Below are 18,970 nucleotides of genomic sequence, written 5' to 3'. Positions count from 1 at the left end.
CAGAAATCCGTCTGTACCTTACCTTTTGGAACCTCCACCATTTTGGCCCCGAACCGACGCGATCAGTATGTGGATCTCCTTCATGGCAAACCAAACGGCACCTTCTGGGAAACTCATTTCTTCTCGAATGATATCTTCTTACCTTTTGGGTCTTTTTCATCTTTCTATCCATCTGTCCGAAGCGTTCGAGAACACCCCATCGCCCTTAATACACTGCGTGGCACTGAACAAACAGACGGTCAACCAAGAGTGCGGAAGTTGCCGATCAAAGACAAACACTTACTGCTTTTGGTCAATAAGCTCGGTGCTTCCAACGACTATGATGATCGTCTCTTTCTTGCCATCTGCTTCATGGCATATTGTGGATCGGTGGACTTGCAGTCCCTGACAACTCTCTTGACCTGAATTTCAAAAAACTGATACTCTGACATACGGTCCAACCTCAGGATCAAGACTCGCTTCGTTGCTTCCAATTCACATTGCCTACCTCATAGGGCCGACCATTGGTTCCATGGTAGTTCTGTCCTGATTCAATCTAGACTCGGCCTGCTCAATCCAGTCTTGATCTCCGTTCCTCCACTTCCACATCGATGGATTTCATTACCTCACTGTTCCAGGTGGCCAGTTGCGCACAAGTTCAGGTTGAATCACCATTTCTGCTTTACTCCCACTAGAGTGCTCCCTTTGTTGAACTCTGCACCACATAACTTGTACTTAAATCATCATTGTCCAAATTGTTGACATAGAATTTGCAAGACACAGTGGGGACACAGTAATGGCTAGTGCAAGAAAGCAGAGAGCATATAAAAAGGAGGAAAACAAGGTCCTGTATCAGCAGGACTTAAAGAGGGCCTGGATGGTCACACGATGTCGAGCAAATCATCGAAATGCCAAAGGATCATGCATCCACACGAGAACTGTAGAACGGAAATGAGCCCGGAGCACCAAGAAAAATCCCCAAGAGTACCTGATATGGCGACTTCAGTGGGCAAATGAGACGGATGATTCAGTCGATGATGCAAGCGAACATGCTCAACAACAGAAGACAGCGACAAAAACCACATCATTTACTGCAGAATCGCTGCACAATAGCCACGATGAGGCCACAAGCCAAAAAGATATCTCAGATTGGATGCGAGCAAAGAACATGGGGACGCATGGAAACCATAGTAGGGATACAGACAATGGTCAGAGAGATGATGCTTCAAGGGAGGTGAAGTATCACGTGACATTCGACACCGTGTCGAAGGTATATGGCAGGCGCGAAACTTGGATTCCTCGACAACTACGGATTCATTTGAAGGAGTTGACTCCATTCTTGAGACAGTAACTTGCTCAGAGCTTTCCCATGGCATCTCAGCGTGTGCGCTTCAACAACATTGGCACTGACCCTCAAACACTCAACCCTCAATCCTCATTGTGCCCTCGCTTCTCCTTGTCATTACCACCATCAACCGGCTCCAGCGCCAAACTACCCAGAACTCGATATCACGCTACTGGGGAACCATAGGTCGAATGGGAGGATCGGGCACAGCAGTACGCCCCATTTCCACTCCCATAGCTAACCCATGCCCACAGCTACTGATTTCGCTCTCGCTGTAGAATTCCATACAATGCGCGATCGACTTCGCATGAGACTCAGTCAAATGCGGGTGTGTAACTGATGTCCTTTGCATGCTGGGGTCTCTACTGGTTGGTGCTCGGTGCCATCATCAGCTTGGCGCAACTTGGGCTGGGGCGTCGTGCGACTCGTGTGCGGGCTTGGCTGGGGGTTGCTAGGCCGTGGAGGTTATGCCTTTTGTGCCTACACTCTCATGTCATATACAACGGCTCGGGTTGGTGTTGCCATGGTAGGCACCGCCCACAGGCTCGGGATGGACATCGGATGGCAACTCGATACTAAGGCCTCTTGGCCTTAGCTTGAGCTCGGTGTGCTCTGGTGCTGTGAGATCGGGTATGGTCGCGGCATCGTGCCCCTGCGCTTGGGGGACTTTAACATCAAGTACAACGTTACCGTCTAGCAACGTAGGCGCCATCTGGTGTCTCCAGTGTGAAAATTTGGGGAAAAGGGTTCGTATGTCACGGTATTGAGGACTGACAATGCGTCCGACTCAGGTAAAACGCTGAGAAATTTCAAATGACGAAGGCATCTTGCACAACCTGCATGGACCACCAAATGCAAGCTGCTCCTCCTGTACCCTATGATCCACCAGGAGAGTAACGATCACACGCCCCTACACCCATCTGTTGGGATTTATGAGGGGGAATATGACGTATTTTTCCTCTTTCCGCATGCTTGCTTCTTTAGCTAGACACTTTCCTCTTGTACTCAGCATGTAGATAGTCTATATGCAGTGTAGAATTGAGCTCAGATGGAAACGATTGTGTGGTTTCGCATGTGAGAATAAGTGCACAAGTCGCATTCGTCACTATTGCTGCCGCTGAGGCCAAATGGACCCCTACGATCTGGCCCTTCTTTCCTCCAAATTCCAAGTATGGTCTCATATCCTGAATACTTACCACCCAAGCCACGGCCCTCCCATACCACTGGCCCCTTTGATCGCTCATTTGTTATTGTTATGTCATTTCGCTGCTTATTCCTCTTGCATGTACAGTAGCCACGATGTATAAGATCCTCATATATATACAGGTGGTTTTACCCTACGATATGACAAGATAAAAGGACTATGTCATGGCTTATAGTGGGACCTTTTGACATGATTCTGGTCGCCACTCACGTAATTCCAGATAGCACCAGTTGGGTATAAAACCCATATGAGGCTGTGCACACTCTTTTTTCTCTTGGGTGCAGGAATATGGATTGGGATGGTGGAAGGGTGGGCCCGCTCTTCTGCTGTCTAGCAATCCCAGGCTCTCTAGCCTGCCCAAGAATGGCTGTACACACCTGGGGACCATTAGTTGGCTCTTGCAACCCAGCCAGCATAATTGGTAACCCTGCACCATCCCATAGTCCCCTCCTCTTCGTGACGGCATTGAGGGCCTGACACTTGCTTTTTATTTTCCATCCTCCATCCTTAAACACAACTGCTACCATCACACTCATTTTTTTGACAAACACTCCATCTATTCCACTGTCCGTATACCTTCCAACACTCTCATTTTATTCCCATCCATTCCTCCACACCCTTTGTTTAGAAAAATCTAAAAGTATACATTGATACTGCAGTTAATTTATGTTGTGGAGATATTTTGGCCAAGTAGCGTCTGAGTCATTCAACCCGAACGAAAAGCTGCAACCGGATTCAAAAAGCCTAGTCACAAGGAAGGTCAAGGCTGTGCAGCAGCCATTTCTAGTTCTGCATGGCATCAGAAAGTTCGTCAGTATGGTCGAGGGAAGCTGGAATCGGAGTTGCCCACTTAGTTGAAAGTTGACATCCCTGCACCCAAGAACGGTGGTAGGTTAAACGGAGACGATGCCTGATACAGCGGATCGAACGATGCTGAGGGCAATGTGGGTGCTGTGAGAGGCGAGATAGAAGTCGACGTCGATGACGCTGGATTCCATGTCGCAACAGTGCCATCCCAAGGGTAAGACGTGTTATAATTGCGGCATTGCAGCCCGACCTGAGTGTGATATCACAATGTCATTAGATATGCTCTCAGCTCTACACATCGTACTTATATGCATCTCTGTGTGGCGCAAATGAACAAAGGTTAAAGCATTAGGACAATGAAACTTCCCATAAAAGGGAACAATAATCATAACAACAAGGGCATCGGCATGCCACTTCAACACTTCCCTCATTCCGATGACCATACATTCCTCCAGTTCTGTTGCCAGGACGTATCAAAGTCGCATGCAGCAGCAGGGCAATGGGTGCATAGATCAGGAAGTGGTAGCAGGCGTGTTCAGTGGGGGAATGGTGATAGCATGGACAGTGATGAGCAGGGATTGGCAGAAAAATGGGTAGCGGCAGACAAGACATCATGTCTCGATCGGAAGAACAAGCGGTGTCAAAACACAGACAGACAGCCAGCAAATGCAGCTAGCATCGGCAGCCTACAGGGTAATTTTCAGAGATTACACTCAAGTCACCCAACTGGCAAGGCAGGGTGATGTTAACACTGGCAGCGCACGAGAAGCAGCTAGCAAACACAACTAGCAAGGTGGTGTTGACATCGGCAGCTAAAATCGCAAGCCCAATGGCAGGGCACAGGGTAGTTACAGAGCTTTATCCTCAAGCCCCAACATTTGATCACAAGCCCGCACGGAACAGTCCAATCATCGGCCAGGTTACAGGACACTCCGATCGGCATAAGCGGGGTGGCATAATACGTCAGCACATCATCTGCAGCGCATTTCGACTTTCCCTTCAGCAACGTCAGGTTTCTACCAACTCTTCCCTCAACACGACATTCTGGCCTTTCCTACTTCAGTAACGTCGGGTTGCTACATCAACCCTCCCCTCAACCCGACATCCATACATCTCACTTTCTCCACTGTGGTGTCAACAGGCACAGGCAACGTGGGTACAGTGACTCGACAGCGAGGGGGGAATGGCAAAAGACGGTGGAACAACCGGCAGTGACAGTGCTGACACACAGACAGCGGACAGTGGAAAGTGGACAGTGGCAACGGCAGGGGGGACTGCAGAGAATGGCACAGGCAGCGCTTTGAGCAACACAACAATACTTCCCATGCCCATGCCTATAGCGTACAGCGAGTACGGCTCACAGTGACAGTGCACAGCATACAGACAGACAGATGGATGGACGACAGCGCTATTACAGTGCATAAACAGGTCTAGATGACTAGATGACAACAGCACAGCGGTGCTTATCGTCAATGGGCCTCTTCGAACACAGGGCGATCATACAGCAAGTACGACACAGATACGAGCAGGGTGATGACCGACAGCGCCGGTGCAGTGTGCATGACGATGGGGATGTGTGGGGTTTTGCAAAGTTTCAACAGAGACTGTACGCACTCACAGCAATGTAGGCATGATACGTTGGTCGCACACAATTCACAGACATGGGGCATAGCAGTGCAGCGCAGTGCAGCAACAGTGCAAGCAGCATGTGTCAAATGGTTGCAGGCGGCGTCAGCGTGGATACACAGCACACGGAGGGGGGTGGGCAGCAACACTGGGAATGGCAGCAGTAATGTGGGGAACGGGGAACAGGGAACAGTGGTGGCAGCAACAATGGCCGCACTTTGAGCACTCGATCAGCTCATAATCTCCCTCCCTTGCTCAAAGTGCTTGTTGGTCCTCAGTGCTCAGCTTCCGAAGTGATGGAGCAGATGGAGTGCCGGTACGTCAGCAATGGCAGTGTTTGTCAATAGCACACGGAGAACATGGGGATCGGTGCCACAGTCAACCCCATACAGGCAGTGGCAGTAGTGCGCGGTCAGCATGCTGAAGTTATCGCTAACCTCAAGCACCCCAACTGCTAAGCAAACAGCCAGTGTGACTAAGCACAAGGAACAGAACACGGAAATGTCTCATCTGCGGGTTTTTACTGAACCCCCAAACAGCGCGCATCCACAGCATCGGGGGCAGTGCTTAACAACAGCGCGCAGATGGGGTAGGCAGCGGTTGCCTTATCAGGAAGGTATGGTGGGTGAGAATGCTCGCATCAGGAGGCACTCCGGACGCCATCTATGGGGGTGGTTCAGTTCTGAATGTCGCAACGGGGGGTCCTTTGTTTGCTTCGCTCATAACTCCTGAAGTAGTCAGCCGTTCGCCTCTACACTCAGTACGTAGATAGCCCTAATCTTCCTCTATCGGACAAGCGCAAAATTGTGTCTCTGCGATTCCTAGACAGCGCTCACGTCGAGGTTTACTTCTGATCATCAAAAATACACATTCTCGACGACGATCTCCCTGACTTCTTCACCAATCCCGGCGTTATAGGGCTCGTTACAATCCTGTGATCAACCCCTACAAGTTCTCTTATTAGGGAAAAGCGCCATTCGGTAGTGGTGCGTGGCAGGGTGTGCGGAAAGAGCAGGACAACTTCAGTAGCGCACAGGCAGTTGCGGCAACAGGGATGGGACATGGTTGGCAAGGAGCAGAGAGGGTAGCACACACGCAGTACTAGGTCGAATGTCAATGGAAATAGTTCAAGCATCCCAACAACAACGTCGACGGCAATGCCACATCAGCAACACATCATTGCACGGATGATCAGGCACCAGACACATTGCATTGGTCAGCGAAGTCAGCTAGCATGTATTGATGGCAGAGCATGCGTGGCAGCCACCAGTCATGGATGTGGCGACAATGACGGTCAGGTGAGCAGCAGGGCAAGGGGGGGTTCACCTCAGCGTGGCAAGGCAGCCCAAGTGCTGGGTACATCGGATCACAAGCAGCCACCCCTGCGCAGGTGGGTGTGGTGCATCATGAGGACAATTCAGGGATCGTGTAGGACGGGTGGAAGGGTCCAATTACAGGGCGGTTCCAATGGCAGGGCAGTTCCAGCAGCAGGATGGCCAACGAGTGGCAGTGGCAAACAAGCGGGAGATGGTGATGTTGGAGTGGGGTCGGTTGGCACGTAACCACAACAGCTGAACTCAGTGAACACAGAGGTCAACGGCAACACCAGGAGCAGCCACGCTTTGAGCACTTGATCAGCTTGCAATCTCCCTCCATTGCTCAAAAGGCCCGACATAACGTGCTCGGCAGCAGCAGGGCGAGGGGGATGGCGATGGCAACGACGGTATAAGCAGTGGGGGGGCATCAAATGCAGCAACAGTAACGGTGTGTCAGACGGTGGCAAAGGGGGTGGACATGGGGGGCGATGCGATAGGCACCCGGAGTCATTGTTTACTTCGTTGATAACTCCTGCAATAATGCATCACTCTCCTCCAAACTCGGCATGCAGATAAGCCCAATCCTCCTCTATCGAACGAGTCCAAGATCAAGTCTCGGCGATTCGTAGGTGGTTCAACGCTTCACCTGTCACCATACCTACGAAACAGCAAGCACCTAGCGATTGAGCTGAATTGATGACATGCTGAAAGTCCTTTGCATCAAACTCCACTGGCTCATGCTGGAATATGGTCGGGGCCCGAAGGTTGTTGGAAAGGTCCATGCTGCGCAGCAAGAACTCGGCTTTCTTCCAAGTATGATAGAAACTCCGCCCTCTTCGACATTAATTCCTCCATCCTCTCCTTGCTCAGCTTGTTGCCCTTGCGTTTCTTGTTGAAGCTTCAAGAGTGGTACGGTCGGCGTCGCGGTGTTGCAAGGGAGCTGCGGCTTCGGAAGGTTGTCTCGTCGCGATGGTTTCAGGCCTCGCAGCAGGAGGAATTTGTGATCGTGTGAGAGATGTATGATGACGATCCAACGCTATGTCGAATACTATTTCAATCATAGGTAAGCGAGATGGTCAGAAATATTCTGTGGAGTTAGGTGCAGAGTCTGGCGAAGCGCGAAGCGCAAGCACTCTAGTTCATAATGTGCCACATTGCAGTCAGAGTTGCAGTATAGCCAAAGAAGAACAACACCCATCAATGTCTACCAAATTAGTTGCACTATGAATCATCACCAAACTCACCTAGGTGGTTCTCCAGCGGGTGACAGTGCGATTCCGAGTTTGGGTGTAGTTTGGCACCAGAGTCGGATGAATGGAAAGGATAAGTGGTCTGATGAAGGTTGATGGTTTGGTGGTTGGATGAGTGCCAGAGGAGGGGGTTGGATAGAGCAGGATGGGACATATGGCAGAACTTGACACCATGTTCCAAGACCCCAACCGGGAAGCCACCGCCCTGCAGAAGCTCGCCGCTCTGCAGCAAGGTAACGACTCCGTGGATAATATCATCCAGGAGTTCGAGATCCACGGTCCCACCTCGCGGCTAGGCGACGTAGGGCTGGTAGACCGCTTCGAGATAGTGTGGGAAAGTTCTGAGGTCACATGGCATTCAACACCGTGCGGAGTAGGACCTTTCCCTTGTTTTCTGATGACTCTCTTTTCTTACACTTTGTCATATCCGTGCATACCCGACCCCGACCCGACTTCCGGACCTCCACCCTCTTCACCTCCGGAGTCATAACCTACCGCTGCCGTTCCGATACTCACCTTCGGTCCTGGCAACACACCTCCTCCTTACCTCCCCGACCCTATCTCCATCCGCTCCGATACTCATCTCGGACCAAACACCGCCCCTCTTGCCACCCTCCTACTACTCCGCTCCCCCTTCACAACACCTCCACCCTCCCGTCATCCTCCTACGCTTCCCCCGTCCACTCCGATACTCACCTTCGGACCTGACTACTCTCCTTTCCGCCACTCCTTCTCCTGTACCTTTCCCCTCTCTCCTCCCTCTGTTACTCCTCCGCCACCCTTCCGCCAAGTTACGACCTTCCACCGCTGTCCCATACTTCCTACCCGGACACCGCTCGTACCTTCGCTCCGAGCCTCCGTCATAGTCCCTACCTCGGACTTTGACTCCACCTCGGTCTTAGTCCATTGCATTGGTGACCTCATACTACGTAAACACCATTGCCAATATCCCTCGGACTTTCAACCCCGCCTCCATAACCTCCGTAAGCTCCGCAACCCCCGAGCTTTGCGGACCGCCTTCGGCACTTTCGCCGCTTGTAATGTATTTCTCGCGTTTACCCCTCATCCCTATTTGGACTACTGCTTCTTCCCATTCTAGCCAGTTAGTCATCACCCCCACTTCTCCTCATCCTCCTGCCCCTCTGGGCCTTGCCCTCCCTACCCCCTTTCGGAAGTATCACAGGTCCTACCTTATGACCTTCGGTACCGCTCCGCTTCTTCTACCCTTTGTTCCCGTTCGGACATCTTCGCTCCAATTCGGTTCCCGTTTGTTTCCTTGTGCTTTTGCCCCTTCCATTATATATATCGGCACTTGTACATACTCGTTTGGGTTCAGTCCGAAATCGACCTGAAATGCCCCCTAGAGACTTCCTGCTCACCTACTGTGAAATTAAGGACCAAATGGACAAACAGCAATGGCACAGCGCTCCGCTTGAGTCACTGAGGCCAAGGTCCCTCCACGCTAAGTCTCCGATTCCACTCCGGAGTCGTCTGTATCAGCCCCGTTCTAACACACTTAGCCTTAGTGAGAGATACCTAACCCCCCCCCCCCCCCCCTGAATTTGGATGTGTGATGTCCCACTTACAGCGTAGCAGTGAAAATATGGGGGCCATGCATGCGGAAGGATCGTGGAATATGTTATGAATCAACAAGAAAGGGAAGAGACCGTAAGCTGCGAGCTGAACAGGAGCAGTACGGCTTTGCAAGTGTCTAGCATAATTCCCTGTGTCGGATGCGGTCGTCGCATGCGACCACTCCAGGTTACAGGCATTTGGATTCACCGGCAGTCCAGCTTGGGACCATCGTCGTGTGATAGTCTAAATGGCAAGACTGTCGGCTTCGTCGCACATACTTCATGTAGGGGTATTGAGCGAGGGTAGAACGGTACGGTCCCATCGAAATGCTTGTGCCATCCTGCAGCAAGCATGTCGCGATCGACAATGTAATAACGTGTGGGTTCCGGCTCGAAATCATCTGCAAGTTGAACTTTCCACCAGAATCCACATCTTCAGCGAAACCGGACGGGGGATCATGCCGAGGTTTCTTGAATACAAGGCCAGCTGGGCCTTTCGCAACAGGATGTTGGTAATGCTTAGAACGCACCGACCAAACCATGGGGACTTTCCCCTCAACTGTTCATTGAGGGTGATTCGAGGGAATCTCTTCCTGTGCGGCAACTCAGAAGCCAGCTGTGCCAATGCACTCCTTACTTACATCTGGTTGGTATTCCTCAGATCGTCAGTGACAGGAATGGCAGTGTTGCAGTCTCTTCGAGCCAGATGAATAGAAACATGACCAGCTCAGAATCAACACAAAGAGCAAGTCGATAGAGTCATGGCGCCACTTCTTGAACTGGCGAAATCATCATCTTCATAGAGTGGATTCACAACAATGCTTGCAGGGCTGCGAGATGGGAATATGAGAACGGGGCTAGAGTTATCTGACCTTGTGGACCTTATGCTTATGGGGGTAGGAGTGGAGGGTTCAACATCAAGAGGAAGACGAGGCCTGCGAGAATGAGAATGTTTCGGCGAACTTGTCGGAGACTTTTCAGGATGTGCATGAATCCTAGTCAAGGAGCCCCGGGAGGGAGACAACGGAGTTCTGAAAGGCATGGGGCCACCTGTGGCTGAGGAGGGAGACTTTCATTAAGACAGACTTCCCACTCCCCAGGGGCTAAAGAATAGAATGCAGATCTGTTATAGGTTTGGAGCCGTAAAAACAAAGGAATCGCGGCAAAAGCGCAAACACTCCTCATATATGACTTCACAGTGGCGTCGAACAGTTCTAGTGCACAAGCTCCTCCAATATACACATAAATATATCTACACGTCATAATTCCAGGACTCTACAGGAAGTATTCTACTGCGCTGAAGCATATTGTTAATGGTCCGCACAAAGCCTGCATACTTGACTGTCCAACCCATCAAGCTTATGAACTCTTCTGCAACATCATGGAAGTGGTTGAATGCACCTCTATCCGGACTTGCTGAAAACTGGAATGTGCGGTATTTCAACACAAGGTAGATCAACGATAGTGCTGACCATACTGGAATTGTTGGAGGGAAGGCTGGCGGAACAATGAGCCTGACCTGCTGATCCATCAGCAGTAACATGCGGCCATGGACTAAAATTGAGTCACCCTCCTGTTGGTTGGACCACTTGGGCCTTTGCATTGGTGCAAGAAGGCCCGAAGCGTCAGGTCCATGGTGCCAAGATTATAAAAGTGGCGCCCCACCATTAGGACACCAGGGGTTGCATCGGAGGGTGGTGTGTAATCAGTCAATTCTTTGAAAGATCCATCACCACTTTCCAATGAGCTTCCGCATGACGACGTGTCAGTTACAGAAAGCACTGCATGTGGGGTCCCCGGTGGCAAGACGCTACACATCCCAGAGATTCTATCAGTAGGGTTGTAATTATCCCGTGCACAACAAAGGGACTCACAGAGAAATCCCAGGTGTTAGCAATATTAACTGCGTTGATGGATCACCCTCATAGGCCAAATGGAACAAATCTTCAGGGGCATCTGGCCTGTTGAAGAGCTCTGAATCCCCATTGCTCAAAACAATCCACTTGGCCCCCAAAACCACCCTCAGGACTGTGCCATAGCCCATACCATCTATATGGGGAGGGTGGCTGGTCCCACATGATGATAGGATGGACCAACCACTGGAGGGCACCAGTAGAGATTTCCCCTTCATGCAGGGGCTGGATGATGTAGAGTTGATGGCGATGTAGTCATCTGCAAGAACCCTAAAATTAGAGTCAGCTCAAGTATACAAAAAACCTAGCCTCTTGCACGCACCTGCTCACACTTCCCAAGGGTGGGCTCCTCATGCTGGGCAAAGACAACACATTGAGGATCTTCCCTCCCATCAGGTTCTCCATTTCAGAAAATGCAACTGAGATGGTAGCCGCATGAATACGCCCCTCTGGATCTGGCTCCTCAGCATCCATGTCTATATGTGTCATATGAGCCTATTGGTAGTTCCATTCAACATCCCACTCACCATGCACTTCCACATGGGTGGAGGCATCAACTTCAATTGCCTCGAGCACTGCAGGAAGCCGAAATGCCACTGCTTCCCCTGTATCATTGACAAGGAATGGGGCTCTGAGGACCTTGTGGAATTCCTCCGGCTCTGAGTCTCTAAGTCTCCGGAGCTCCCCCTTCTCCAAGGTCTGGAGGTTGGGCATAGACGATCTCCTGACAAAATGATGGAGGTCCTTGACGTAATCCTCCCCTCTTGCCACGGTGATCATGGTCATTGTGCCTAGGTTGGGCTACTGGACATGTTTACCAATATATAATGCCCATGATAACGACATCTTACCAAACCAGCAAAAGCCTTCAGCTTGAAGAACCTTTTCGGCCCAAGTTTTGACTGGGGAATCATTCAGAATCGTTATATAAGCACAAATTAGGGGGCTTACCATAGCGGTCGCTGAAACGTCCAGCTCCATAGCACCGGAAACTTGCTGCCCACTGGAAACTTGTTGTCTCCTGGGAACAGAAGGCTCATCGGGAGCTGACTCTGAGGAAGCTTCCATTATCTTGGAGGGTATGAATCCGGATCGCTTCTTGTTCTGAAACAAATATTGAATGAGTGGTTATTTGCAATTTAGTACATCGTTTCTCACCCGGGGCTGCGGTGTCCTTTTCGGTGCAGTGGCCTTCTTTGACCTTCTTCCCTTCTTTTTCTAAAATGAACGCTGAATAAGTGGCCGGTTCCAATTTAGTATATCCATTTTTACCTGTGGCTGCACTGCTTGCTTGGGTGCAATGCCCTTCCTGGGTCTTTTTCCGGGCTTGACTGAGTCATCCTCCGACTCAACATCCACTGGGGAAGTCCCTCTTGACCTCTTCCTAGACAGATTTCCCCTATCATCATCAGACAAAGAGGACAACCCACTGGATGATTGGGCGTCCTCCTGTGGGGGAATTGAGAACGAGGACTCGTGTCCTAGTTCCACCATAGTGGGTGGTGGTCCCAAGGGGCCTCCAACGGCAAGAGGCGGTGGGGACAAGGACTTGTGTTCTGGTTCCATGGTGGTGGCCGATGGTCCCAAAGACTCTTGACCAGAGCCAGAGGCAGGGGGAAGTAGGGAGAGGGGCTGGTGTCCTGGTTCCACCATAGCTGGTGATGGTTCCAAGGACTGGGGTGGTGCGGATGGAAGAGATCCAGCAGACAGTGGGCCCTTCCTGGGAGTCAGGTATGGCAGGGAGGTGTGAGGAAGCGGAGTGAGCCTTACAAGGCCAGGTACATCCAGGAGTTCCAGGTTGGGTTGTCCAGAAGTGCTTGGCATTGACTGTTGTTGAGAAGTACCTGGCCTTTGCTGTTGACGTTTGGGCCTTTGGGGTACTTCTGGTGCAGAGGTTTTGGCTGCAATATCCTGGGCAGTGGAAATCCTATCGCAAAACATCGAGGTGACTCTTTGTTTTGCTGAAATACACCAAGGCTGATACAATCTCCTCCTCCAGCCGCTTCATCCCAACATCTGTCTTCCCAGTGAAAACAATGCCAGGCACGTTTGCCTGCAAGGATGCAATTAGACACTAGCATAAGCACATAATCAGCCCACTTACCACTATAACACTGTTTGGGGCCGTTTTGTCGATACTATGATTGGGAGAGAAGATCAGTGTTGGTGATATAGCCAACAAGATAAGGAGGGGGTCGTTGAGATGTTGCTGCCCTTGACACTGGGCTATCAGTGTCTGAGCGCGGTGCTGCTCATCGGTCTAGTATGGAGAAGTGGAATTCAGCCCCCTTGGCCAATAGAATGATTGTGGGCTTACAAATCCAGCGAAAAATCTAATCATAGTGGCGACCCTTGCGATTCGAACCAACGGTTTATGCTGTGATTGATCAATCCGGGCAGCCCTTCTCAGTTCCCCCTCCCATGTTAGAGGGGAGTTAGGCTCCGACCCTTCTTGAGCAGTGCTGGTGAGAACAGTGTTCCATTTGGCCGTGCTTATCCCATGGCCTTTCTTCCCCCATCCCCTGAATCCACTCGCACTTCTAGCCAGTTTAATGGGGAGAGGGTAATTCCCACTTTTTGAAGAACTGTCGTAACTGGGATCAACAGCCCAGCAGCGATCACTGCTGCTGGGTTGATGAGTGGCTAGGAGGTAGTCCAAAAGCAGGACCCCAGTTATCATGAATTTTGTCAGATTGCAAGCATCATCCCCCTGCCCAAAGACAGACCCATGTGGGGAAAGGAAAAATGTATTGAGCACAAAGCCACTTCCAAGAATCCTTACTTCTTTTCTGTATGTGGCCTGGAAATATTCCTCCCATAACGAAACAAAACGAACCACACCCTGGGCTATGTTCTTCTCGAACACATTTTCGAGACCCATAGTTTGGTAAATGTGTTCCACGGACAGGGAGAGAGCCACTGCATCCCTTGGTTTTGAGGCAAGGGTCTGACTTCTCCAATACACTTTTGCGTTGTCCAGAAGTCTTTGGAAGGGATAAGCCAGGGGACTGTCGTCGGATGAAGAGGAGGTGAAAGAAGTGGATGCCATGGAAGATGTCTGAATGGTCTATGAGTGCAGGAATAAGCTCTGGTGTTGGCCCTGAAAAAGTAGACACGCTTGCCTCGATGGGAATAAGGTTGTACAGTAGCCAAAATAGGTCGTCGGGCAGGCACGTGCCCCCCCAACTGTATGGACTTTGTCATGTGTGCAAGGCTTTTTTTAACAACGCTGCCCAACAGCCAAAGAAAATATCAAAATTAGTGGTTACTTTGTGTAAACTCAGTCTCGATAGGGAGAATTGAGGGAGGGGAAAAATTACGTGTCCAGCGTAACTTATACCACTGGCGCCAATATCGCTTGACTGGTGCCAATATTGCTTGATGTAAGAAAAAATTTGAGAGCGCATGGCATCATGACTCTGAAACAAAATGGGTATAACCGTTGTTAGCCACGATGATATCAAAGGTTATCTCATAACTCCCCAACCCTCGCTTGGCTGTTGTCGATGAACGTCGATATTCCAACAGAAAAAATGTTGGTCGATGTAGCATAACTACCTTACACAGTGGTGCCGCTCAATTTATTCCTATTGCCCATTTGTATTGTCACAGGCCTGTGACAGAAATTTCTGTCACATTGTTATCTACAGCGGGTGCCGGAGACATCCGAAAAAACAATGGCACCTGGAAACCAGACTGTGTAACATCCTGCTTGTGTGAGCGTAGGGTGTGTCTTGCAATGTAAAGATTCTTTATAAGGCAATCCATTACTTCAGCGGCTACACTCACGAGACCAGAGGTATGCTTAGAGCAACTCATGTCCATACTCATCTATACACGAAATGTATTACAACGATAATATATATTGTAACAGGGAAATTGTCCCTAGGCCTAGGATCACAGGGGGGATAGTGGTTTCAGAAGGCCACACTTGATCTCACTAAAATAGATCCTTAGAGTATGGTAGTGCATGTGTTTATCCCTAGCTCTGTATTGCAGTCCCTTTCAATCTCCCAAAGGAAAACAGTCCAAATTATGAACAGAAAACAAAAGAAAATAGACCATAAAAGAAAAGAGAGTCATCAGAAAAGTCCCACTCTGCACAGTGTTGAATGCCATGTGACCTCAAAACCTTTCCCACACAATCTCACTGTGCGCACCCCATCCTGCTCAACCCCGAGGATCACTATGATACCACCCAGACTACCCACACACTATGTATAGAAAGTCCCCTCATGTATGTCACGGTGTACCGATGGGACAGCTGCACTGCCACGTCATCACGAAGCCATGGGGTATTAAGATAGATTTATAAAAAAAAATTAATTCACTTTTTTGATAATTCAATGTGCATTGGAAAGTGCCAAAGTGGGGCAATGTAGCAATGTATGTTTCAGTGTTAGAAAAGTCTCCCACCATGTTTTGGTGAGTGTCAGGGCACAGCCCCTCACTATTCCACAATCCCGCATGCATGCAGACCCATGGGAAAGTTCTGGGCAAGTTACTCACCCAGAAACCATCACAGCCACAACTGTGGGAACTTTCTGGGTGAGCAGCTCATTCCCACGGGGGGGGTGCCATTTATGGAAAGTCAACAAAGAGCTGAAAACTGTATAGTTCCTGGCTCCCATTTGTGGAGGAGGTTGAGAAGGTTTAGCCCCCTCAGTGAGTTTGAGGATCTCGGACTGGGACTAGATACCCCAGTGACTAGGAGGATCCCCCTGGGCCCATAACAGAACAAGGGCTGGGCCCTGACAGTGAGCCAAATAACCATGGCTTTTTGACCATAGGAAATTTGGTGTCAAAGGCTTGGATGATATCTGAAGAATACATCAGCTTTTTGTTTGCTTTATTGGGTGGTATTTTCAATTTACTTCATTTGGAACACTTTGTTAAAACTGATTTATACCCTACATAACATGCATGGTTACATTGCCACACTTTGGTGCTTTCCAATTCACATAGAATCATCAAAATTGGTTGAGTTTTGAGCAAGAAATGAGATGAAAGATAAAGTGCAAATTTTCGAATTTCAGAGTTTTCCTCATATTTTGTAAATAGCAATAAACAAATAAGGTGCTGATTTTAGTAAACACAAAAGGTATATGAGCTCTATGAGCCCACTGAGTTCATAGAGTTCATAGAGCTCATAGAGCTTTCAGAGCAATGACAATGGCCATTTTACACACATATATATCCATATTATCTTTGCACTACTGGTGCAAAAATAACTAAGCAGATTTCATGGAGATATGAAGACCATCCATGATTTAAAAACAAAAAGCTCTATGAGCTCTATGAGCTCAGTGAGCTCATAGAGCTCATAGAGTGTTTCAAGATGCTGGCCATTTAATATGCATTTCCAAAAATGTATATACATATTATCTTTGCACTTCTGCATCCTTAGGAGAATAAAATCATTCAAACATTTAATTTTCTCCACCCAATGTGTAGAGGGTGCACAGCAAAAAGACTCAATTTGCTCACAGAGCTCTGAGAGCTCTGAGAGCTCCAAGAGCTCCCTACCAAGTTTGCTGATGGGGTTGGACGCCAGTCATGATGGAGGCTAAGCAGGCGCTGACCATGTCACCACATGAGTTCCAGGCCAATCTTGATGGTGGTACTCCAATCATCCTAATGGGCCAGCCAGACCCCATAGAGTTCGACATTCCGATGCTCTTTGGCCTCTTGAATTTTCAGTCTGAGGTTGAGTTTATGGGTGAGTGTATGTCGTTTCACTACTTCCTGTCCATCAACCTCGTTCTAGACTCCAACGATCCCCCATCGACTGGAATAGCACTAGATATGCGTGCAGGCGATGCTATCTGTGAAATGTATCATTGGGAGACATCGAGGCCATTGATCATTACCCATGCCCCAGATGCCGCCAGCTTCTATCAGCCAATAGAGAGGTATTGTGTTTGTTCTTTTATCTATATTATATTTGCTTACACCTTTACAGGCTCTTGAATACTCATGTTGCAGCACTGGCAGATTTCCCTCTAAGAGACATCCCTGTTCATGTCCGAAATTGGCGAGGGCCGGTGATCTCAGCCATCGGCTCCATCCATCCTCCCATTCAGGCTCCAAACGGTGTTGGCATGAGCCTTTATTGTGCCACTGGGCATGTCGTCTTCTTCATCCCCCGTTTACGAGATGACCAGCACATCATCTTCAATTTCGATGACGTTGATTTGCCCTTGGCTCTTGGCTTCGAGTACCTCTATGAAGCCCCATTTCGCTTCTCTTCCTTTGTCGTTTCCCCCGGTCAAACGGTGTGAGTGGCTTTTATTGTCGTTTGAACATCCGTTTAACATAGCTATCTAGCATCTTTCCCCCAGGGCAGATTTATGCCTACGCGACACTTGCCGTAGAGGGCCAGGTTAGCCCCTGGTGTGTCATGCAGAGTTCATATTTTCTTGCCGCTGGGTGCATGAAGCGATCGTTTTTCGCAAGCTGGCTGGATCGGAGCTCCTCGGACCAATCGACAAGCGAGGACTCTACGGTCGCTGTGTGTTTGATGGCTATGGTGTGGAAAGCTGCCCATGCGCTGTCAAGTGGTGAAGAGCCTCTTCATTTACCTTCCATTATCAACCTATTCTCACTGGGCACCATGGCCTTGATGTTCATCGGGAAATATAGGCCACAGATACGCGAAATGGCTAAAGGGTTGTGCCATTATTGTGCAACCAAGCAGCCTCTTGACTGCTCTCTACTCCTGGATCAGTTCAACGATCTCAGAATCGCCAATCGTGCCTATGAACTGCATGACCTTGATCCTGATGTTCGCAAGGACTATGTGTCCAAAGCAGATCTCCTCCGTCAAGATATGATGCAAGCTGTGCAGCATATCCCAGCCTTGTAACATTGTAACATGTTACTACTATCCATGTACTCCAAAACCATGTTTTTTGCAGCAAATTAACACGGGACAGCTAAATGATACTAGTAAAGATATGAGATAAGTCAACGAATGAGCATGAGCATAGTAAAAGGTATATCGACCTCAGTCTCGCGAGTGTAAACATCGAGCTTTTAAGCGTCCATTACTAGAATGTAACAGGGGTAAACGTCAAGCGACCAACAGGTCGGAAAAAAGAAGATAAATGCTAAATAAACATGAAGTGATAAGAACCGACAAGATATAAACCTAACATCGATCAGATGTCTCACCGACATAATGTAAGTCGATCCTTGCGCTAAAGCACCGAGTCAACCGTTGCTGTCTCACAACACGAAGGTTCAAAGTCTGGCAGCGGCAGCACACGTGTATAACATTCGCATGGTCGACAATCTCAAGACTCAAGGGGAGATTCTAGCATCGCCATGAAGAAAGATTCATTCTTTTGCTTGTGCATGCAGGCAAGGATGCGAAGCACGAAACAAAGGAAAGGTCCCACTCCACACGGTGTCGAATGCCATGTGACCTCAGAACTTTCTCATCGCGCCATCCAACCTCCCTCCTCTGACACCATCATGGTCATCTTTTGCAGAGGCGCCGACTCGTGTGTGGGCTCAGAATAGTCATCAGAAGCAGGAACTTGAAGCTCTTGCTGGCCTCGGCCCTTGCGCATACTCGGGCCTCAGCGCTTTCTGTTGGATGAACAAGCCATGACGACGCTCCGGTACGTACATCATGCTGATATCGGTTACCTTTTCACCATGTGCTCTATGTTTCACTGTTGCATACGTTCCACATGTAGCGCTTATGCGCATCTTATTCCTTTATTTCCTCAACATGTCGAAAGCATAAAGAAAATGGTTTTATAAGAAGTGTTTCTCGAGAGATGGTTTACATTGGCAGCGTTACTCTCAGAGTCATACTAATAGATGTGACTGCGTGTTCAAGTCGGAAGAGCACCATGCACGATATCCTGTTGTCATGAGTCACACAACCCCTGCTATTAATTATTATATGGAATTGTACCGATTCTATCCTTCACAACAGGGCACCCC

General features: G+C 49.3%; 3 protein-coding genes across 3 annotated transcripts; 1 reads left to right on the top strand and 2 right to left on the bottom strand.

Moving 5' to 3' along the window:
* Positions 1-2,636: 2,636 nt before the first annotated feature.
* EI90DRAFT_3021744 (uncharacterized protein) lies at positions 2,637-3,064 on the bottom strand (the record flags this gene model as incomplete). Its single annotated transcript, XM_039057701.1, has 3 exons — positions 2,637-2,661; positions 2,739-2,881; positions 2,906-3,064. 3 exons carry the CDS (start codon positions 3,062-3,064, stop codon positions 2,637-2,639), a joined length of 327 nt encoding a protein of 108 aa, XP_038909026.1.
* Positions 3,065-3,742: 678 nt separating this feature from the next.
* Positions 3,743-6,523, top strand: EI90DRAFT_3021743 (uncharacterized protein; the record flags this gene model as incomplete). The annotated part of the gene is made up of 10 exons (XM_039057700.1): positions 3,743-4,074; positions 4,509-4,697; positions 4,828-4,941; positions 4,964-5,124; positions 5,240-5,277; positions 5,309-5,372; positions 5,546-5,721; positions 5,926-6,045; positions 6,260-6,351; positions 6,394-6,523. The coding sequence occupies 10 exons, from the start codon at positions 3,743-3,745 to the stop codon at positions 6,521-6,523; spliced, it is 1,416 nt and encodes a 471-aa protein (XP_038909025.1).
* A 3,830-nt stretch (positions 6,524-10,353) lies between these two features.
* EI90DRAFT_3173269 (uncharacterized protein) lies at positions 10,354-14,063 on the bottom strand (the record flags this gene model as incomplete). The annotated part of the gene is made up of 12 exons (XM_039066330.1): positions 10,354-10,620; positions 10,671-10,911; positions 10,976-11,284; positions 11,337-11,490; positions 11,542-11,815; positions 11,866-11,916; positions 11,966-12,118; positions 12,173-12,232; positions 12,287-12,941; positions 12,985-13,067; positions 13,119-13,274; positions 13,332-14,063. 12 exons carry the CDS (start codon positions 14,061-14,063, stop codon positions 10,354-10,356), a joined length of 3,135 nt encoding a protein of 1,044 aa, XP_038909024.1.
* Between the last annotated feature and the right edge of the window lie 4,907 nt (positions 14,064-18,970).

Source organism: Cantharellus anzutake, assembly GCF_015039405.1.
Source record: "Cantharellus anzutake strain C23 chromosome Unknown EI90scaffold_126, whole genome shotgun sequence".
Lineage (NCBI taxonomy): Eukaryota > Fungi > Basidiomycota > Agaricomycetes > Cantharellales > Hydnaceae > Cantharellus > Cantharellus anzutake.
The sequence above is the reverse complement of the archived record's forward strand: the minus strand, read 5'-3'. Positions and strand labels throughout refer to the sequence as shown.